At 46.2% G+C, this 23,158-nt stretch overlaps 1 protein-coding gene across 2 annotated transcripts in view; it reads left to right on the top strand.

The window, feature by feature from the left end:
* LOC122563748 (mitogen-activated protein kinase kinase kinase 5) overlaps positions 1–23,158 on the top strand; it is a 172,836-nt gene that overhangs the window by 127,107 nt on the left and 22,571 nt on the right. For both annotated transcript variants that reach the window (XM_043717935.2, XM_043717937.2), the window contains 9 exons: positions 856–992; positions 3,548–3,653; positions 3,805–3,962; positions 5,740–5,908; positions 12,772–12,937; positions 13,512–13,677; positions 17,466–17,648; positions 18,928–19,033; positions 22,446–22,689. In XM_043717935.2, coding sequence (XP_043573870.2) covers positions 856–992; positions 3,548–3,653; positions 3,805–3,962; positions 5,740–5,908; positions 12,772–12,937; positions 13,512–13,677; positions 17,466–17,648; positions 18,928–19,033; positions 22,446–22,689 — 1,435 coding nt within the window. The remainder of the gene's footprint in view (positions 1–855; positions 993–3,547; positions 3,654–3,804; positions 3,963–5,739; positions 5,909–12,771; positions 12,938–13,511; positions 13,678–17,465; positions 17,649–18,927; positions 19,034–22,445; positions 22,690–23,158) is intronic.

The following is a 23,158-nucleotide window of genomic DNA, read 5'->3' as shown; positions in this document are numbered from 1 at the left end:
AGAAAGTGGCTGAGGAATAGACATTTAGACAATAAATGTTTTCCAGAAGTTGTTAGATACAGCTCCCCGGGGATGAAGGGTATGGGGTAAAAAGGCGGAGCCTGGTGCTGAGTAAAATTATTGACCATGATCGTGCTGAGTGGCAGAGCTCGAAGGGCCGATTGGCCTACTCTTGCTTCTAATTCCTATGCTCCTACGCTGCTACATGCGTGTGCTGTGTATCCTGTGAGCGATTATCTGTGTCTTTGTGTGTGTGGATTTGTGTGTGTGGATCTGCATGTGAGCTAGTTTCTGTATGTATGTGGCATGTTCTTTCTGTGTGTGTGTGTGTGTGTGTGTGTGTATACACCTGAGTATTTTTCCGTATGTATGCATACCCTCTCCAAGCGGCACAGTGGCTCAGTGGTTAGCACTGCTGCTTCACAGCACCAGGGTCCCAGGTTTGATTCCAGCCTCGGGTGACTGTCTGTGTGGAGTTTGCACATTCTCCCCGTGTCTGCGTGGGTTTCCTCCGGGTGCTCCGGTTTCCTCCCACAGTCAAAAGATGTGCAGGCCAGGTGAATTGGCCATGCTCAATTGCCCATAGTGTTAGGTGCATTAGTCAGAGGGAAATGGGTCTGGGTGTGTTACTGATTGGAGGATCGGTGTGGATTTGTTAGGCCGAAGGGCCTGTTTCCACACTGTAGGGAATCGAGTCTAATCTAAAACACATGGCTTTCTCCCAGAGATCTTTGGCCAGATCTATGCCATTCTTCCCTTATTCTGCAGACTCTCTGTTCCCGTTCTTGTTGTCACAGTCTTTAACGTTAATCGTGATGATCATAAATGATGGATTGTGTGTCACTTTGTAACCAGGAAGCCTGTCTGCACTGCTGTGTTCCAAGTGGGGTCCACTCAAGGACAACGAAGCCACCATCATTTTCTACACGCGACAGATCCTGGAAGGCCTTAAATACCTGCACGACAATCAGATTGTGCACAGGGACATTAAGGTAATGGGGATGTGGCTGTGCCGCTGATCTCTTTCATCACTCTGTTAGTAAAAGCATACCTTCTGTGAACCTGAGTTAGTACTGGTCTTTCTCATGCAAAACAGGGTTGGGTATAAGCCCAACACTGGGGGACTTGAAGGCAGTGAGAACAAGCTTCCAGAACAATAAAGTGATTTTGGGTGAAGATAAACATTTCATGGTCTTCAATCTGTTGAGAAAGACAACCAGAGATAGGTCAGGGAATGAGAACAGGTCACTTGGTGTCAGGAGAGAAGCCAAGACAGCCATAGCTCAGTACAGGCCCGTGATCAGGACTCCAGACTGAAAGGTGAGTTGTCAGACTGAGAGGATAGAGCGAGCTTGTGGACTGACATTCCCCGCGCTCTCGGAATGACCGGCAATTCATTTCCCACAATTCATGAGGGCTTCCTTCGGAGAGTATACCTTCAGCTGCCCAGTGGAGTCGGATCATTCCAAATCCCTACTCTTTTCCCCAGTGCGTTATATCAACCAGAGAGAACTGAGACTGGATGGAGTCAGGAATTGAGCGTGAAAATGGCAGGCTTCAATAGGGAGTGGGTGTCTGAATTCAGAGGTGGGCAATGAGCGGGAGGGAATGCCAGGTTTGGATAGATCATTAATGCCATCGTTCTTTGGGGACTATTAAACAGAAACAAATCAAATTTACTAACAGTCTCAAGGAGGAGTCAAAGGACAATATTTCACCTTTTTACAATGTACTTCAACAGTCAAACTAAAACCGAAATAAGTTTAAAAAAAGATTCACCAAGTAATGTGCACTTTAAAGAATAGATCCAGCAGAGATAGAGCTCCCAAATTTATAGACAGTCCTCTTGTCACACTTGGCACCAATCCCACCCACAAAATCCTTCAAATCTTGGAACATTCTTGGGCTGAATTCCAGCTGGTTTTCCTTCAACACTTTGGTCAGCAAATCCCATCCAATAGCTGCTTTGCTCTAGCTGTGAACCACAGTTATAATTTTTGTTAAAAAGCACACATTTCCCACTTCCCCTCAGCCCGGCCCTTGCAATCTCAATGCCTGTGTTTAGCTTTCCTTTGACTTTCTTCTTTTTGCGAAGATTTTGCAATGGGCCGTTCAGGTTTGTCTTAGTTAAGTTCTGGGCAATCTCTCTCTCTCTCTCTCTCTCTCTAACTCACTTCTCCATCTCTCTCTTCTAACTGTCTCGCTCTCTTTACATATCTCTCTCTCTTCCTCTAGCTATCGATCTATCTCACTCCTTTATCTCTCCATTTCTCCAGCCTGGCCTTTCTCAACTCAGTGAGTGCCCCTGTTGTTCTCCTGGATCCTTGAGAGCTCTATTTGACTGCAGTGCCACTTTGCCAACCCAAAACCACAAGGGAACCAGCTCCAGGAGACGGACTGAGTGCCTGTCGCTGAGACCCTGGACTTGCCAATGCACAGTTGCCACCACCTGCACAGATGCACCCAGCACTAAGTGGCCCCAGACCCTGCCTCCAGGGTCATCATCAGTGACCATCAACTGTTAACTCTGATTCCACCTCACAGAGGCTGCTGAATTTCTCCAGCATTCCCTGAGTTTATCCTGGGGATCAGGGTGACATGGTGGCTCAGTGGTTAGCACTGCTGTCTCACAGCACCAGGGATCTGGGTTCGATTCCCCCCTCAGGCGTCTGTATGTGCGGAGTGTGCACATTCTCCCCGTGTCTGTCTGGGTTTCTTCCAGGAGCTCCAGTTTCCTCCCACACTTCAAAGATATGAAGGTTAGGTAGAATGGCCATGCTAAATTGCCCATAGTGTATGCGTTAGGTGGGTTAGCCATGGGAAAAGCGGGGATAATGTGGGTCTGGATAGGATGCTCTTCAGAGGGTCGGTGTTCCTGTTCCTGTTCCTGCTCCTGTTCCTATTTCCCTGTCCCATTTCCTGTCTATCTTCTCTGTTCTCTTTCCATATCATTCCCTCCCCCTCCCTTTGTCATCCACCTCCTTAGACTTTGCATTCACACCCTCATCTTCCTCCATACCTTACCTTGTACTGTGCGATCCCAGCACTGGTGTACACCTTCAACTCTCTGATTTCTGGGAAGACAATTCCCTGTGCGGTGTGTCGCTCCCCAGCTCCACCATGTTGAAGAAATCCTTGCCCTGGCCTCTTCCTGTGCAGCTGCAGGAGATGCGTTTTCCTGCTCTTCACCACTTCCTACACTGCACACTCATTCCCATGGGGCACCAGCAGATAGCTAGGGCTTGGAAAACCTGCTATAGCTGACAGTCATAGTGCTATTGGTTCTATCATGGGGTCAATTACTGATCAAGAGTCATGCAGAGTGATCACCTATTGATCACCACATTCATTCAGGGAATGGTCTGAAATGAGAATAGCAAAGATTATGAAGACTTGGTGTCCAACGAGAGGGCTGGTGACTGGCAGTGAGGTGAGAGCTGGTCAATGAAATGTCATTTGCGCTCAGTGACTTCTGTCATCACCAGCACCAGAGTAAGGACTGAAGCTTTGCATTTACCCTTCACTGAACTGTCATTTGTCTTCAAAGGGAGACAACGTGTTGATAAACACGTACAGCGGATTGCTGAAAATCTCGGATTTTGGGACGTCAAAGAGGCTGGCGGGAATCAACCCGTGCACGGAAACATTCACAGGTGCGTGCCTGGGAGAGTGGGGTCACCAGCAGAAAGACAGGCCATTCGATTCAGAATTGGTGCCATTGGGGTTGTTGTTAGTGAGGGTCAGTGTGGAGCTTCGATGTTGTCAGGCTTTCACCTCATTGCATTTGGACTCTGTGTTCTTCAGGTACCCTTCAGTACATGGCCCCTGAGATCATCGACAAGGGTCCTAGAGGTTATGGCAAGCCTGCAGATATCTGGTCCTTGGCCTGTACCGTAATTGAAATGGCCACAGGGAAGCCTCCCTTCTTTGAACTGGGGGAGCCCCAGGCTGCGATGTTTAAGGTAACAACCCTGACTAATGTTTATTGTCATCACAGGATCCTTTGCTTAGGGCTAGGCAATAGGGTAAGATTGGGATCTCTAACAAAACATAAGCCAGGCTCTCTCTCTCACTGTGACCCCTGAAGGTAGACATTTTCCCTGCCTGACATCCTCCCTTGGCTGAAAACTCACTAATGCTCCTCTCCAGGAACCGCCCACCCCTGAAAGAGGTTTCTGTAGGTCTGTACCCAATTGGGTGCTGACTGTTCCAAGACAGAAGGGGGCACAAGTCTGAGGGAGAAAAGGAATTAAAATCTGAAATGGCAAGTTACGCCCAGCATGATTCATTTTAAGCTATAATATATTAACAGTGCCGGTTACTAACCACAATGTTAGCGTTCAGGCAAGATTTCTCACCTGGTTCATATACCATTTCCATTGAAGTAGAGAACGGCCATGTGATTTGATTTATTAATGTCACGTGTACCCAGATACAGTGAAAAGTTTTGTTTTGCGTGCAGTGCAGGCAGATCATACCATTCAAAGTACATGTGGGTAATAGAACAGAGGGAGGAATGCAAACAAGTTTTGACAAGATTTGTAGCTCAGGTTGAGTTTCTGGATGTAGGTTTGCTCACTGAGCTGGAAGGTTTGTTTTCAGATGCTTTGTCACCACATTAGGTAACATCATCAGTGAGCCTCCGGATGAGGCACTGGTGGTATGGCCCATTTCCTATTTATGTGTTTAGGTTTCCTTGGATTAGTGATGTCATTTCCTGTGGTGATATCATTTCGTGTGCTTTTTCTTAGGGGGTGGTAAATGGGATCCAAGTCAATGTGCTTATTGATAGTGTTCCGGTTGGAATGCCGTGCTTCCAGAAATTCTCATGCGTGTCTCTGCTTGGCTCGTCCTAGGATGGATATATTGTTCCAGTCGAAGTGGTGTCCTTCCTCATCTGTATGTAAGGATACTAGTGAGAGAGGATCATGTCTTTTTGTGACTAGTTGATGTTCATGTATCCTGGTCTGTATAGCAAAACCAATGTCATTTACAAAATACCTTGCAAGAACTGTAACAAACACTACATTGGACAAACAGGCAGAAAACTAGCCACCAGGATACATGAACCTCAACTAGCCACAAAAAGACATGACCCATTCTCACTAGTATCCTTACATACAGATGAGGAAGGACACCACTTCGACTGGGACAATAGATCCATCCTAGGACAAGCCAAACAGCAACATGCATGAGAATTCCTAGAAGTATGGCATTCCAACTGAAACTCTATCAAAAAACACATCGAGTTAGACACCATCTACCACCCCCTGAGAAAAAGAACACAAAATGACTTCACAGGAAATGACGCCACCACAGGAAATGGCATCACCAACTCAAGGAAACCTAAACACATAAATAGAAAGCTGGCTAGTGCTTCATCAGGAGGCTCACTGATGATGTTACCTAGTATGGTGACAAAATGTCTGAAAACGAACCTTCCAGCTCAGCGAGCAAACCTACATTCAGAGGAGTACAAAGTTATGGCTGCAGAGAATGTACACAAAGAGCGAGATCAATGTTAAATTTAAAATGGAGAGTGGGCGAAGTGTATTATTGGAAGGAACCTTTGTGGGCACCCTCGGGTACAGCTGGCAGAGTGCTCCCATTTTAAAGCACGTGATGTGAAATCAAGCAGCCTGGTCGCATAAATTGATGATTTCTGAGTTACAGCCGTTTCACTTTTTCTTGTGGACAATTTTGTGCTTTGTGTTTGATTGCCTGTTTCTTTGCCGGCAGGTGGGAATGTTTAAAATCCATCCGGAAATCCCAGAGTCCATGTCCCTGGAGGCGAAGGCTTTCCTCCTTCACGGCTTTGAACCCAATCCGGATAAACGGGCCACGGCCGCAGAGCTCCTCAAGGACCCGTTCCTGAGCCGGAAGAAAACGAAACCCGCTCCAAAGCCAGGTCTGGGAATGAGAGAGAATGGGAACAGTGCTGGGTGCTGAGGTGGTGGGTTGATGGAAACGGGTTGGGACAGGCTGCAGTGGGGAATTGGATTGTGTAGGAGCAGCAAGCAATCAGAACAGGCTGGGTTAAGAAGGCCGAGAGTGTGGTGCTGGAAAAGCACAGCAGGTCAGGCAGTATCCGAGGAGCAGGAGAATTGACGTTTTGGGTGTAAGCACTTCATCATTCCCAATTCTCCTGCTCCTCGGATGTTGCCTGACCTGCTGCGCTTTTCCAGCACCACACTCTAAACTCTGATCTCCAGCATCTGCAGTCCTGACTTTCTGCTCCTGGTTAAAAAGGTGTTTACCACACTTGCCTTCATTGCTGAGACCTTTGAGTGTAAAAGTAGTTGCATCGTGTTGAGGTTGTACAGGATGTTGGGAGGCCTCCTCTGGAATACTGTCTCCAGTTCTGGTTCCCCCGTTTTAAGAAGGATGTCACTAAACTGGAGACGGTTCAGAAGAGAATGCCGGATGTTGCCGGGAAAGGAGGCTTTGGGTTATAAGGAGAGGTTGGATAGGCTGGGGTTTTTTTCACTGAAGTATAGGAGTTGAGTGGTGACCTGATAGAGGTTTATAAAATTATGAGGGATGTAGATAAAGTGAATGGCAGGTGTCCTCCCTCTAGAACAGAGATTTCAGGACTATGGAGCATATTTTTAAAGATGAGAGGAGAAAGTTGTTAAAAAATTCATGAGGGCCAACGTTTTTACACAAGGAGTGTGTGGAAGTGGTGGTGCGGGTACAGTTGCAATATTTAAAAGACATTTGGACAAGTGCATGGATAAGAAATGTTTGTTGGGATATGGGCTGACCACAGGCAGGTGGGACTAGTTCAGTTTGGGATTATGGTCAGCATGGACTGGTTGGGCCGAAGGGTCTGCTTCCTTGCTGTGTGACTGTAACTATATCTAATACAAGGCAGAGGCATTCAACAGAATGGAACTGGAGGAAAAGTTGCAGAATTGGAATCCAAAGCAGGTGAATCGGGATGAATGGGATCGTTTGGATTTGGAATCATTGCAAATTGAAAGCTGAGGGAATGGAATGGAGGTGAATCATTGAATGAAGAACAAAGTATAAGTTAGACAGTGAGCAAGAGTGGAATTGCACTGAGGCAGTTGGACTGAACAGGGGCAGGAAGCAAGGGATAGCGAATTATTTCGGAATAAACTAGAGAGGAAGAGAAAGATACAGGACTGGAAAGAGGGAAAGTTGTGACAGAGTCTGATCGGGTGCTGGAAGCTGAGGAATGGGATAGAATGAGGTAGGACTGAAAATAAATGGAATGAAAGGGTAACCAAGTAAATCAGATTGAAGAAATAGAACTGGGCAGGATAGGGTTGAGGATCATTTGTGTGCAGCACCAATTGGTATATAGAGAAATGAATAGAAGACGGTTTGAGAATGTGGCAGGAGAAGTGTGCATTGACACAGTGCATAAAACTGGGCATTACCTCAAGGTACCAGGGATGGTGAGAAAACTAGGCGGTTTCACTGAGTATGGTTTGGCTCTATATCATGTCTGTTTTATGGTTTATATACTATCAATTGTGAGGATTCATCATTTGCAATGAGACCTTTAAAAATTTAAGTTCTCGTCTTTTGCGATAAACCTGTTTAGGCAGCAGCTGTACTTCAGGCATTTCCTTAGTTGTGGATAATATCCAGTGGCAGTTTGACATTGTCTAGGTGCAGCAAGTGCCCGGCGATTGAGCAGTGCTCTGGGTGCTCTAATTTGATCAGCACTGACTCAGATCTGTCCCCTTCTCTGTAAACCAGCTACGAGTCCAACTTGGCCAAGACAGGGAAGCTTACAGTTTCTAATCAGCCCTTAAGTTTGCAAATGGTGTTCCATGCTAATCCATCCCACTGCCCATTGTTCCTGCTCACTTACACAAACATAGTGCACCCTCTATAAGATGGGAGTCTTATGCTAGATACCTAATAATTCAGACATTAAAGCTTGCATAGTCCAAGGGAGAGAGAATATTAATTTGCTCACACAAAGCTACGATGTAGTGCTGCCATCCCTTGAAACCAGTTTGAGTCTGAAACAGGAGACTTGAACATGGATCTAGGCTACACTGAGGGAGAGCTGCATTGTCAGGAGTGGCATCTTTCAGATGAGACATTAAAACCAAGGGATCATCTTCCTCTCAGATGGGCACATAAGATCCTACATTGCTATTCAAAGAAGTGTTGATAGGCATTTGTAGGTACCTTGACCAAACGTTATCTCCTGGCTAGCAATTAAAAAACAATTTTAATGATTATACCCAGTTATTTATTTTAGTGCTGTATGTAGGAGCTTGTGGATAAATTGCCTGCTACGTTTTCCCACTTTACAATGATGACTATTCTCTCAAAATACTTTGTGTTTTCTGTGAAGCATTTGGGATGTGAAAGGTGCTATTTAAATGGAAGTCTACCCACTGGTCTTCTTGGAGTTATTCATAGCAGCAGTGATACCAAGTGCCTGTTGGTGGTGATATTGAGCAAGTTGGACGTCCAAAGACAATTGGTCTGACTGCAAGACCCAAGTCATATCAGAGAGCACCCACTGCTGGTAATCATTGGCACTGCAGTTCAGACCTTCTCAGTGATCACACTTTCACCTTGGAATTACAAGCTTGCTCTGCCAAGCCCCACTTCTGAGGCTTGAATGTGAAACTGAGGCCAACACATCAGTACATCACGAAGGGAGTGCTGTACCATATTTTGGATCAAATGTAAACCAAAGCACTCCTTCTTGTTCAGGTAAGTGTGCAAGATGCACAGATACAAATAACAGATACAGTATTCCCCCGTATTCTAACCAATGTCTTCTCTTTGACTAAAACCCGGAAAATGTTTATAGTGGTGTTACTCACTGCTGCTTGTGGGAGTTTGCTGGATATAAATTAATTGCCAAGAATGCCCATATAGTGACAAAGTTAAAAATCATACAACGTCAGGTCGGGGTCCAACAGGTTTATTTGAAAGTACAAGCTTTTGGAGCACTGCTCCTTCATCAGGTAACCAATGGGGCAGAGTCATAGGATACAGCATTTATAGTAAAAGATCAAAGTGTCATACAACTGATGCAAACCTTAATCAGATTAATCACTTAGAATGGGGATGCAGGTTTTGATTGATTAATATGTAGGTCCCAGAATTTCTTTCAAGTCACAGCCCTGAGATAATTTAAGATTTTATCAGTGTATAAAAGAAAGTGACATCTCAGCCTAGTCAATGCGTTAAAGGTGTGAGGTTAGAGTCTGTCTGTATTCCAATCTTGAGTCAGACTAGTTCTGTTTCCAAAGTAGGAATTTATAAAATGTCACATGTACTGACTGCCCACAGACTGTGTGCTTTTTGAAGAGAACAGAATGTATCTGCAAATAAAAATCTGCAAATGCAAATGCACCCCGTAGATCTATATATGTGTTTCTGTGCCTGTGTGAGTGTGATTGTGTGTGAGAGAGAGAGACAGGGAGTGTGTGTGTGCGCGCGTGCTTGATAGAGTGTGCGCATGAGTGTGACGGGGATGTGTGTGTGTGTGTGTGTGTGTGAGAGAGAGAGCATGTGTATGAGAGAGAGGGTTTGTGTGAGTGTGGTTGTGTGTGAAAGAGAGAGGGTTTGTGTGAGTGTGATTGTGTGTGAGAGAGAGAGGGTTTGTGTGAGTGTGGTTGTGTGTGAGAGAGAGAGGGTTTGTGTGAGTGTGGTTGTGTGTGAGAGAGAGAGGGTTTGTGGGAGTGTGGTTGTGTGTGAGAGAGAGAGAGTTTGTGGGAGTGTGGTTGTGTGAGAGAGAGAGGGTTAGTGTGAGTGTGGTTGTGTGTGAAAGAGAGAGGGAGGGACTGTGTGTGTGAGAGAGAGAGCGTGTGTATGAGAGAGGGTTTGTGTGAGTGTGATTGTGTGTGAAAGAGAGGGAGGGACTGTGTGTGTGTGAGAGAGAGAGCGTGTGTATGAGAGAGGGTTTGTGTGAGTGTGGTTGTGTGTGAGAGAGAGAGGGTTTGTGGGAGTGTGGTTGTGTGTGAGAGAGAGAGGGTTTGTGGGAGTGTGGTTGTGTGTGAGAGAGAGAGGGTTTGTGGGAGTGTGGTTGTGTGTGAGAGAGAGAGGGTTTGTGTGAGTGTGGTTGTGTGTGAGAGAGAGAGGGTTTGTGGGAGTGTGGTTGTGTGTGAGAGAGAGAGGGTTTGTGGGAGTGTGGTTGTGTGTGAGAGAGAGAGGGTTTGTGTGAGTGTGGTTGTGTGTGAGAGAGAGAGGGTTTGTGTGAGTGTGATTGTGTGTGAGAGAGAGAGGGTTTGTGGGAGTGTGGTTGTGTGTGAGAGAGAGAGGGTTTGTGTGAGTGTGGTTGTGTGTGAGAGAGAGAGGGTTTGTGTGAGTGTGGTTGTGTGTGAGAGAGAGAGGGTTTGTGGGAGTGTGGTTGTGTGAGAGAGAGAGAGGGTTTGTGTGAGTGTGGTTGTGTGTGAGAGAGAGAGGGTTTGTGTGAGTGTGGTTGTGTGTGAGAGAGAGAGGGTTTGTGGGAGTGTGGTTGTGTGTGAGAGAGAGAGAGTTTGTGGGAGTGTGGTTGTGTGAGAGAGAGAGGGTTAGTGTGAGTGTGGTTGTGTGTGAGAGAGAGAGGGTTTGTGTGAGTGTGGTTGTGTGTGAGAGAGAGAGGGTTTGTGGGAGTGTGGTTGTGTGAGAGAGAGAGGGTTTGTGTGAGTGTGGTTGTGTGTGAGAGAGAGAGGGTTTGTGTGAGTGTGATTGTGTGTGAGAGAGAGAGGGTTTGTGTGAGTGTGGTTGTGTGTGAGAGAGAGAGGGTTTGTGTGAGTGTGGTTGTGTGTGAGAGAGAGAGGGTTTGTGGGAGTGTGGTTGTGTGTGAGAGAGAGAGAGTTTGTGGGAGTGTGGTTGTGTGAGAGAGAGAGGGTTAGTGTGAGTGTGGTTGTGTGTGAGAGAGAGAGGGTTTGTGTGAGTGTGGTTGTGTGTGAGAGAGAGAGGGTTTGTGGGAGTGTGGTTGTGTGAGAGAGAGAGAGGGTTTGTGTGAGTGTGGTTGTGTGTGAGAGAGAGAGGGTTTGTGTGAGTGTGATTGTGTGTGAGAGAGAGAGGGTTTGTGGGAGTGTGGTTGTGTGTGAGAGAGAGAGGGTTTGTGTGAGTGTGGTTGTGTGTGAGAGAGAGAGGGTTTGTGGGAGTGTGGTTGTGTGTGAGAGAGAGAGGGTTTGTGTGAGTGTGGTTGTGTGTGAGAGAGAGAGGGTTTGTGTGAGTGTGATTGTGTGTGAGAGAGAGAGGGTTTGTGTGAGTGTGGTTGTGTGTGAGAGAGAGAGGGTTTGTGTGAGTGTGGTTGTGTGTGAGAGAGAGAGGGTTTGTGGGAGTGTGGTTGTGTGTGAGAGAGAGAGAGTTTGTGGGAGTGTGGTTGTGTGAGAGAGAGAGGGTTAGTGTGAGTGTGGTTGTGTGTGAGAGAGAGAGGGTTTGTGTGAGTGTGGTTGTGTGTGAGAGAGAGAGGGTTTGTGGGAGTGTGGTTGTGTGAGAGAGAGAGAGGGTTTGTGTGAGTGTGGTTGTGTGTGAGAGAGAGAGGGTTTGTGTGAGTGTGATTGTGTGTGAGAGAGAGAGGGTTTGTGGGAGTGTGGTTGTGTGTGAGAGAGAGAGGGTTTGTGTGAGTGTGGTTGTGTGTGAGAGAGAGAGGGTTTGTGGGAGTGTGGTTGTGTGTGAGAGAGAGAGGGTTTGTGGGAGTGTGGTTGTGTGAGAGAGAGAGAGGGTTTGTGTGAGTGTGGTTGTGTGTGAGAGAGAGAGGGTTTGTGTGAGTGTGGTTGTGTGTGTGAGAGAGAGGGTTTGTGGGAGTGTGGTTGTGTGTGAGAGAGAGAGAGTTTGTGGGAGTGTGGTTGTGTGAGAGAGAGAGGGTTAGTGTGAGTGTGGTTGTGTGTGAGAGAGAGAGGGTTTGTGTGAGTGTGGTTGTGTGTGAGAGAGAGAGGGTTTGTGGGAGTGTGGTTGTGTGTGAGAGAGAGGGTTTGTGGAAGTGTGGTTGTGTGTGAGAGAGAGAGGGTTTGTGTGAGTGTGGTTATGTGTGAGAGAGAGAGGGTTTGTGGGAGTGTGGTTGTGTGTGAGAGAGAGAGAGTTTGTGGGAGTGTGGTTGTGTGAGAGAGAGAGGGTTAGTGTGAGTGTGGTTGTGTGTGAGAGAGAGAGGGTTTGTGTGAGTGTGGTTGTGTGTGAGAGAGAGGGTTTGTGGGAGTGTGGTTGTGTGTGAGAGAGAGAGGGTTTGTGGGAGTGTGGTTGTGTGTGAGAGAGAGAGGGTTTGTGGGAGTGTGGTTGTGTGTGAGAGAGAGAGGGTTTGTGGGAGTGTGGTTGTGTGTGAGAGAGAGAGGGTTTGTGGGAGTGTGGTTGTGTGTGAGAGGGTTAGTGTGAGTGTGGTTGTGTGTGAGAGAGAGAGGGTTTGTGGGAGTGTGGTTGTGTGTGAGAGAGAGGGTTTGTGGGAGTGTGGTTGTGTGTGAGAGAGAGAGGGTTTGTGGGAGTGTGGTTGTGTGTGAGAGTGTATAGTATGGTGGGTTCGCTTGTATTGTGACATGAACTCAAGATCCCAGTTGAGTGACAGTGACTGCAGTACATCGCTATCCATTCTGAAGATCCTGATTGATTGTGATGTATTTAGAATCTGTGTAGATGAAAGGTGCTATATAAATGCAGGTCTCCTCCTTCTCAACTTTTAACAGTGCCCTGCATTCTGCCTTGAGCCAAACGTTAGAAACTTGACAATCACAGCATGGTTTCCATGACCAATGTTTCTAATCACTTTATCCCACTCTCTCAAGCTGCATTGCACTGCTTTGAAAATCCCCTTCCATTTATCATCCTGTCCATATCTTTATGCAGGTGAATTTTATCACAGTCTCTCGGTCCCTGCCTTGGGGCACCTGAAGGAAGGAGGTGAGAGCAGGCAGCCCTTGGATTTTAAACTCAGCAGCCCCTTCCTGAGTCGAAGCTGCTCGATCCCGGGTCTCTCTGCTAAAAGCAACTCACCAAAACAGGAGTTTCTCAGGTGAGCTTGAACTTTCCTGCTTATTGTGATTGCACAGCGGTGCCTCTGTCAGAGCTTCCACCTCGTGACCCCAGTTCATAGATCCCCTACAGCATGGGAGCAGACCATTTGGCCCATGAAGTCCACTCCAATCCTCCAACCAGCATCCCACCCAGACCCACGTTCGTACCCTATCATTCGTACCCTGCATTTCCCATTGCTAATCCACCTAACATGCACACTATGGGCCCATTCAACTAGAATGCACATCTTTGGACTGTGGGAGGAAACTCATGCGAAACGTGCAAACTCCACACAGACAGTCGCCCGAGGGTGGGATTGAACCCGGGTCCCTGGTGCTGTGAGGCAGCAGTGCTAGCTACTGAACCACCGTGCCATCCTTTGAGGTTTGAGAATCGTCAGGAGCCCTCAGTGAGCCCTAACTGGGCCACAGCTCCCGTTGCTGCCTCGGAGATAGAATTTCAGATCCCAACGCTAGAGTGTTGTTGTTTCTAGCTTTTACACCATTAAATGTGAGGTCACTCAGTGTTTGCTGAGAGCATTTTCACTGGTCTTCATGTCTTCCTGCCCCCAGTGTGCTTGAGGAACAAGTGGATGACTTCAGTGCCCCATCCTCTCCGGAAGAAAATGCTGGATTGTTCCTACTGAAGAAAGACAGTGAGCGCAGGGATGCACTGTTCAAAATCCTGACTGAGGACTGTGAAACGGTGGTCCAGAACGTTCTAGAAGCCCAGGCACGGGTAGGAAAACTCTCATTCCTCACGAAACCACCCAGAACTGGGATGGACAGACAAGAGCTCATCCATCTGTTTCTCCGAACAGATGCTGCTGAGTATTTCCAGCATTTTCCATTTTTAATTCAAGATTTGCAGCATCTGCAGTTATGTTGTTTTTACTTTGACCTGGGAGGGCCAACTTTCTCAGTTTTGTTTTTAAGCGCTTGGAGGTTCGGTATAGGGGGTGTCAGGTGGCACTGATGATGGAATTCCCACCTCCAAGGTGAAAACTCTGGGTTCGAGGCCTATTTCAGGACTGGTTGACTAATACGGCAGCCAAGTGACCTGAGCATCGCCTGTAACTCCTTCCGATATGGTCAGAGTGAGATTGTCTCAGCCCTCTCTGATACTGAGCGCCGACCCTCCAGCTCCAGTCTCTGGTTGCCAAACTAACTAATGGAACAGAATATATTTTCCTCATATACCACAATGTGTGAGGACAGAGAGGAAGGGAGGAAGTTCAGTGAGTGCTTTTAATCATTCATGGGATGTGGTCTTTCTGAGCCAGCATTTATTGCCCTTCTCAGGTTCATAGTTCCTTGAAGGCGGAGTCACAGGTAAACAAGGAAGTGAAGAAGGTGTTTGGTACATTTGCCGTCATCGGTCAAAGCATTGAGTGTAGGAGTTGGGATGTTATGTTGCGGCTGTACATTGACATTGGTTAGGCCACTATTGGAATACTGCATTCATTCCTGGTCTCCCTGCTAAAGGAAAGATGTTGTAAAATTTGAAATGATTCAGAAAACATGTGCAGGAGTGTTACCAGGATTGGAGGGTTTGAGCTATAGGGAGAGGCTGTATGGGCTGGGGCTAATTTCCCTGGAGTGTCAGAGGCTGAGGGGTGACCTCATAGAGGTTTGTAAGATCATGAGGGGCATGGATAGGGTAAATAGACAAAGTCTTTTCCCTGGGGTGAGGAGTCCAGAACTAGAGGGCATAGGTTTAGGGTGAGAGGGGAAAGACATAAAAGGGAGCTAAGGGGCAACTTTTTCACATAGAGGGTGGTACGTTAACGGAATGAGCTGCCATAGGAAGTCGTGGAAACTGGTACAATGACAACATTTTAAAAGGCACCTGGATGGGTACATGATTAGGAAGGGTTAGAAGGATATGGACCAAATGCTGCAAATTGGACTGGATTAATTTAGAATTATTTGGTTGGCATGGACAAGTTGGACCAAAGAGTCTATTTCCGTGCTGTATACCTCTATGACTCTAATTGCCAGGGTTAAGGTGTGAACTGCTTTCCAGGACCACGTTAGCTAATTTACTGAAGGCATACTGGTAGGATCCTGACCCAATGACATAAAAGGCAACTTTTCCACATAGAGAGTGGTTCATGTGTAGAATGAACTGCCAGAGGGAGTGATTGTACAATTGCAACATTTAAACATATTTGGACAGGTACATGTATAGGAAAGGTTTATAGGGACATGGGCTAAATGCAGGCAAGTGGAACTAGCTTAGTTTGGGAAACTTGGTCAGCATGGATGGGTTGGACCGAAGGGTCTGTTTCCGTGCTGTATGACTCAATGATATATTTCCAAGTTAGGATGGAACTTGCAGATGGTGGTGTGTCCTTGTATCTGCTGCCCTTATCCTTTAAGATGAAAGTGATTGTCAGTTTGTCAAGTGGTCTTGAAAGAGCCTTGGTGAATTTCTACAGTGCATCATGAAGATGGTTCAAGATGGTAGCCGATGTGGACATCGAATTAACAGTAATATTTGTTCCTCAGCCAACCTTTATTTTCTGTTGTTTTTAACTATTTGGTGAATTTATAGCTGTCTTATCAAAGAAGGGAACATTTCCCACTTTGTAACATCCATATCCTATCACAAATAAAATCATGGCCTTGCTCAAGATTGTTGTGGGTTTACAGTCAGTTTAATACTTTGGGCTGGGTTGTGATGGACCAAATCACTTCATACAGCTTCCAAACACAGGGGGCTTTCGAGACTCAATGCCAGTGTAATGTGGTGTATTGCTTGGTCCTCTGATGGGAGGCCCTGCAGGTAATTGAATAATTGTTGCCCCCAATCTGTGACTCTGGGTTAGGCAATTGTCTGTAGCTCCTCTACACAAGGTCTCTTAGAACATAAGAACTAGGAGCAGGAGTAGGCCGTCCGGCCCTTCGAGCCTGTTCCGCCACTCACTAAGATCATGGCTGATCTTTTCGTGGTCTCAGACTCACTTACTCAACCTCTCACTGTATCACACTGTATCACTGTTCAAAAAAATATCAATCTTAGCTGTAAAAAATGTTAACTAAAGTAGTGACAACTACTTCACTGGACAAGGAATTCCATAAATTAACAACCCTCTGGATGAAGAAGTTCCTTCTCAATTCAGTCCTCAATCCGCTCCCCCTAATCTTGAGGCTTTACCCTCTTGTACCTCGCTTCACCCGCCAGTGGAAACATCCTCTCTACTTCTGTCTTATTTATTCTCTTCATAATATTATATGTTTCTGTAAAATCCCTCCTCATTCCTCTAAATTCCAATGAATATAATCCCAGTCCACTCAGTTTCTCCTCATAAGCCAATCCCCTCAACTCCGGAATCAGTCTAGTGAACTGAGTCTCTCTATCTGTTCTGCCCCTGGAGACCCCTGATGTATGTTATTGCTTTTTACAGTCACTCTCCTCTCATTTTCCCTCAGGCGGTACTCTGAGTCTCAGGCTTCAGAGTAGCTGGCCTTTACCCAGCTGATCTTTCTCACCCACTTGCCTCTGCTGTGGGGGTGGGGGGGGGGGGGGGGGCGGGAAGTGCAGGATTTAAAACCTGTGTCTATTTGACTGGGGGAAGTGGCCAGGCACACATCCTTAAGGGCCTGACCTTCCTGTGGCACCATCAGGGTCTGCCAAGCACAGGGCAGGGAATCATGCCAGGTACCCCTCATGATTTGCCACTCCCGACTCTCTGTTTGAGCGAGATATCAAACTGAGGGCCCATCCACTTTCTCAAGTAAATGAGAACGATCCCTTGGCATTGTGGCCTATTTATTGTGGTGTTGTGTCCTATTTATCTCTCAGCTGACATCATTGACTTGGTGTAATTTGTCATTTCCCAAGTATTTTTGTGGGGGAATTTGCTGCATATGAATTGGCTGCCCTACTTCTTACATTACAACAGTGATTACATTTCAGGGCAGCACGGTGGCTCAATGGTCAGCACTGCTGCCTCACAGTGCCAGGGACCTGGATTCAATTCTGGCCTCAGACAACTGTCTGTGTGGAGTTTACACATTCTCCCTGTGACTGTGTGGGTTTCCTCCCACAATCCATAGATGTGCAGGGTAGGTGAATTGGCCATGCTAAATTGCCCATGGTGTTCAGGGATGTGTCGGTTAGGTGCATTAATCAGGGGTAAATATCACATAATAGGGTAGGGGAATGGGTCTGAGTGGGTTACTCTTTGGTGGGTCAGTGTGGACTTGTTGGGTCGAATGGCCTGTTACCACACTGTAGGAATTCTATGACTCTTCAGTTGGCTGTGAAGCTCTTTAGGACATTGCTCGGTGCTAGATAAATGCACATTAGGTTTTTATCTGGAGCGGTAATGTGGTGAGGCTGATCATTTCCCTTCAGAGGGGAGAAAGGAAGATGGTCCCGAGCCTGCAGCCCACTGACGGGAACAGTGGAGTAGGAGATGGTCATGTGTCAGCTCTTCCTTCCGGGATGAGTAATGTCTGAGCTGCCTGGCCATTCCTGTGTTATGCATGTGTTCTAATTTCTTCCTTCTTTCAAAACAGAATCCTGACTCCAGGTTAACTTCTGAACACACCCGGCAACTCGTCACCTGTCTGAAGGACTACATTCGAACTCCAGACCATAAGCTGATTGTCAAGGTCTTGTTGAACCTGCAGACAAAGCTACACTTTGACAAAGCAGTGCTCAACGAAATCCAGATCATCATCTTCAGCTTCCAAGATGCTGTGAGTGTGAACTCAGTCAGGCAGTCACATGGAGAGGGAAGGGGTTTTTCACTGTTAAACTTGAGGTAGGCAGTTCGCCCGACTCCCCCAAGCCAACTTCATTTCAAAGTAAATTGTCAGTAGGTCAGTGAACAAATGCTTAAGTATTGTGATAGCAGGGCCCTTGCGCAGTTGGGCCCATGTGGGATGGGGCCCCTTGTGGGACGGGGTCTGTGAGGGACTGGGCCCATGTGGGACTGGGTCCATTTGGGATGAGCCCATGGGGACGGGGCCTTTTGTGGGACTGGGCCCTTTGTGGGACTTGGCCTCTGCATGAATGTGCTCTTTGAATGTGGAAGTGCTTCTGAGAGACTGGGTCCACTGTGAGACTGGTACCCCATGAGAAAGGGACACAGAGAGAGTGTGGATCCACAGGACTGGGGCCATATGAGAGTGTGTTCCTGTGGGAATGGGACCCCTTAAGTGTTATACCCCATAAGATTGTGGATCCATGGGACTGGGGCACTGGGGAACTTTGCATGGAACCCTGAGGCTGTTTAATCACTGGCATAGATCTGTAATAGGGACTGAATAACCAGGAGATGCCCTACCTTTCACTCTTGGTCGGCTCTGCATTAGCTAACCTTACCCTGGGCCATACAAGAGATTCCAAACTGAGTGAAAGTTTCTGAGGTTTGATCACTCCACAGCCACTCCCAGTACGTGTTTACTCAGTTGTGATTAGCTAATTGACAATGAGCCATCACTGAGGAGCTCCCACATTGTGGTGAATTGTGATGGGGAGTGTCTGTGGTTGCTGTGTTATGTAACACATATCCGTGTGCTGACTTTAGAGTGACCCATACAGACTGTCTTCCAGATAATGGGGGAAGGTAACAACGATGTTCAGGGAAAAATTGTGAAAAAGACAGGAGGGCAGATAAGAGGAAGAGCAGGGTCTACAACAACAACAATTTGCATTAATAGAGCACTTTCATTGCTGGAAAACCCAGCGAGAAGCAATAGGGAGGGTCAAGACCATACAGTGAATTGCAAGCAAGGATGAGAATTTAAAAGTTCGGGTGTTGCTAGACGAGAGGTCAAAGTGGATCAGCAAGCACAGGGTCAGTCAGGACATGGTGTGGTTAAAGTACAGTCAACGGATTGATAGAGGTTGGAATTTGGGACGTCAAAGTTGAATATCTCTGGGTCAAAGTATTAACCATGTGATATCGATGGGAACTTTGCAGCTTACCTCGTGGATGACATCTTTCCTTCTTAATAGGGATTTTCTTCCTAGGTGATAAAACTCCTTCGTCGTAACCAGATTAAACCTCATTGGATGTTTGCCCTGGACAACATCATTCGCAAGGCCATGCAGGTAGCCTTCAGTATCCTCATTCCAGGTACGTGGTTGTGGGTGAGTCCATTGGAAGGGACTGTTTCTTGCCAATCACTACACTTGTAGGTGGAACTTATTTTGACATTACCACATTGTAGGAGAATCATCACATTAGACATCACCCCTTCTCTGCAGAAGAGTGGAGAGCCTCTCTCTGGTTTGGAAAGCAGCCTCCTGTTCAAACAAAAACTACCTTGAATTGCAGGAGCAGTGGAGACTTGAATCCACCTGACCCGGTGGGAGTACGTAAGAACATCAGAACGAGGAGTAGGACTAGGCAATTCAGCCCCTTGAGGCTGTTCCGTCATTTGATACAGTCGCGGCTGATCTCATCTCATCCTCAACTCCAATTTCCTGTTTCCCCTCCATAACCCTTCAACCCATTACTAATTAAAAATCTGTCTGTGACCTTCTCAAATTTATTGTGTTCCAGCATCCACTGCAGTCTAATGTGTTGAATTGCCATAGGTTCACAACCCTTTGAAAGAATTAACTCCTCTTCATCAATGCGCCACCCCTTGTTTTAAAACTAAGGCCTCTCGTTCTCAATTGCCCCATAAGAGGTAACGTCCATGTGGAGCTGCTTTGTCACTCTACTTTAGTATCGTACAAACCTCAATTAAATGTCATCTCATCCTCCTAAACCCTAGCAAGTATAGACCTGAACTGCTCAACCTCTCCTCAAAGCACAAACCTGGAATTAATCTACTGAACCTTCTCTGAACTGCCTCCAGTACAGTTGCATCCCTTAAGTAAGAGGACTAAAACTGTCCTTGGTACTCCAGATGCAGTCATACCAATGCTTTGTATGATTGCATAACACTTGTCCACTTTTATATTCCTTTAGCAAGAAATGCCCAAATTCCAATTGCTCTCTTTATTACCTGCACTATAGCTTCCAGTTACTCATGCACAAGGACACCCAGATCCCTCTGCACTGAAGCACTCTGAAGTTTCTACTTACGAACATATAATTTAGGAGCAGACATGAGTTATTTATTCCCTCAAGCCTGCTCCACCCTTCATTAAGATCATAGCTGATCTAATTTTCCTGAGTTCCTCCTTCCTTTCCATTTCCTGAGGTACAGCTATTTCTAGGATGTTTGTTGTATCCTGTACAGTAAAGTCCAACACAAATTCATCTGCCTTCTTCTCATTTTCCATTGTTAATCCTTAGACTCACATTCTATAGGAAAAATTGCACTTTATTAACTCTTTCCTTGTTTGTACATGTATAGAAACCCTTACTATTTGTTACTAGATTTGTAACTAGCATTCTATTGTACTCTGATTTACCCATCCCTCATTAATCTTTTAGTCATTCTTTACTCTTCTGACCTGCCACCTGTCTCAGTATGCTCTGCCTGTTAAGTTTAATTTTATCCTTAACTTTTTAGTTAATCACTGATTAATCACAGTCTGCACTTTCTGAGATATATTTAGTGTCTTCTGAAATAGTCCCTTATATGGGTGACACGGTAGCTCAGTGGTTAGCACTGCTGCCTCACAGCACCAGGGACCTGAGTTTGATTCCAGCCTCAGGCAACAGTCTGTGTGGAGTTTGCACATTCTCTTCATATCTGCGTGGGTCTCCACCTGGTGCTCCGGTTTCCTCCCACAATCCAAAGATTTACGGGTTAGATGAATTGGCCATGCTAAGTTGCCTATAGTATTCAGGGATGTGTAGGTCAGGGGTAAATGTGGAGTAATAGAGTAGGGGGAATGGGTCTGGTTAGCTTACTCTTTGGTGGGTCGATGTGGACTTGTTGGGCCGAATCGCCTGTTTCCACACTGTAGAGATTCTGTGTTTCTATGTACCTCTGTTGATCCATTATTTAATCTAATTTTCTGCTGGTTGTGTTTACCTGGCCTATTGCAGCACAGTGAGCCACAGAAGGACAGTGTTTCATAGAACTGTACAGCACAAGCTCAGAATAAAACAGGTTTTCCCTAACCTGTCTCATCTAGGGCCACGGTAATTTTATACAAAGCAATTAAATCTCCCTTTAGCCTACTCTGTCTAAGGGAAACAATCCCAGCCTTTCCATTTCTTATCCAGAGCTGGAATTCTTCATTGCTGGCAACATCCTGTGAAATCCTCCTCAGATCCTTCCCCTAATGCAGTGACCAGCACCATATGCAGTGCTGTACCTCTGAGCACACTAATGTTGTATACATTTTGGGGATAAGCTGGTCCCTCACACTTAACCCACGCTGCTATCAGCTGAAACATAATGACTGGTCACTACATACCAACTATTACCTACTCACTCGCTGTATCATGGAATCTACAGGGAAAAACACAACATCATCTTAAAGTAACCCAGAGTCAATAAGGATCTAAAAAACCTCTCTAAGTCTCTCCAATCTCCAAAACCAGGAAATTCCAGCGCTTGAGTATGTACTCACTGAAGGCTCTTGCTTTCTCTATGATATAACATCCAAGTCAGGAACTGGTCTTGCTCTCTGTAAAAGACATACAGAGAGTCAGCACCCAATGCACTAGATAACACCTTAGTCCAGCGGGTCATTACAGCCTGGATAAACAGCATGATCAGAGAAAATAAATTCAATCTGTTGAACCAGAATAATTTTTCATTAGGGACATGTAACGTGAGAATCCTCATGGCTGGAGAGATGGTAGTGCAGTGGTGGTATCACTGGACTAGTAACCCAGAGGAGAAAGTGGGGACTGCAGATGCTGGAGAGCAGATTCAAAGAGGTGGTGCTGGAAAAGCACAGCAGGTCAGGCAGCATCCGAGGAGCAGGAGAATCAACGTTTCGGGCATAAGCCCTCCCACAGTAATCCAGAGGCCCGGGCTAATGCTTTGGGGGCATGGGTTCAAATTTGCAATTAACAAATGTGGAATTCAAAGCTAGTCTCAGTAACGATGGCCATTAAAATATCACCAATTGTTATTGGTGATCTGGTCCCTTCACGGAAGGCTATCTGCTATCCATACCTGGTCTGGCCCACATGTGACTCCTGACTCACAGCAATGTGTTTGACTCTCAACTGCCCTCTTAAGTGGTCGAACAAGCCGTTCATATGAAAGGGATGGGAAATAAATGTTGACCTTAACAGCAATGCCCACATCCAATGAAAGAATTAAAAAGAGCCCATGTTCATGCAATCTCCCAAGAGAGGCAAAACAGTACAGGGAAAGAATCTTGGAGGTGGTTGGTGAGATTGTACTTAAAAGTAGGTATAGTTCGATGGGATCAACACTGATGCTGATGTTTAGTGTCCTAAGGGGTTGTATGAGAGATGGCCAAAGGTACCCATGGATAAGAAACACTCAGAATGAATCAGCAACTTGAGGTGAAATGGGGGAGAAGTTGAAGGATGGGTGGGGCGGTGGGGCCAATGGTAAAGTCACTAGACAAAAGAATCTGACTTGGATTTTCTCCCTCAGAATCAAAGCACCAGATTCAGCGCTCCTTTGATCAAGAGGCAGATGAGCACTGCACAGACAATGTTCCGGGGAAGTGGAGCGGGAGTGAGTCCGACGTGAGGGAACGGGAAGTTCTGGAGCTGCAGATGGATGGAGCTGGAACCTCGGGTGTGAGCACGCTCAGTCGCTCCATGTCCCATGATTCCCAGCAAAACACCTGCCCCCTCATTGTGCAGCTCAGCCAACTGAGGGCAGAATCAAACCGGTATGGAGAGGAGTCACTGTGGGTGAACAAAACAACCAGCTGGATAGTAACATGCTGCAAAAACTCCTTGAGATACCTTTCTAATGTTTAAATCTGTTGCATTCTTTTATTCAGTGCAAATGTACTAATCATGCAACAAGGATTGGTAGGACAATAATGTACATTCTTTATTTGAAGAATTTTATTTCTCTGATGAAGCGTAGGTGTTCCTGGCAAAGCCAGCATTTCTTAACATTGCCTCCAAACTGAAAGGTGTGCGAGGCCATTTCAGATGCTGCCAGATTTCTGAAGTCGCACGTAGGCCAGACAGAGTAAGGCTGGCAGATTTCCTTCCCTACAGAACCAGATAGATTTTTACAACACTTGTGGTAATCATCGCTGAGGTTAGCTCCAGAGTTTATTAATCAAACCTAAATTCCATCAAATGAATAGTAATTTGAACCCTGCACCCAAAAAAGATTATATACAC

This window comes from Chiloscyllium plagiosum, unplaced genomic scaffold (genome assembly GCF_037043375.1).
Source record: "Chiloscyllium plagiosum isolate Xiang-an unplaced genomic scaffold, Cpla_swu_hap1 HiC_scaffold_30, whole genome shotgun sequence".
Lineage (NCBI taxonomy): Eukaryota > Metazoa > Chordata > Chondrichthyes > Orectolobiformes > Hemiscylliidae > Chiloscyllium > Chiloscyllium plagiosum.
Note: the sequence above shows the minus strand (reverse complement) of the source record. Positions and strands in the feature narration are given on the sequence as shown.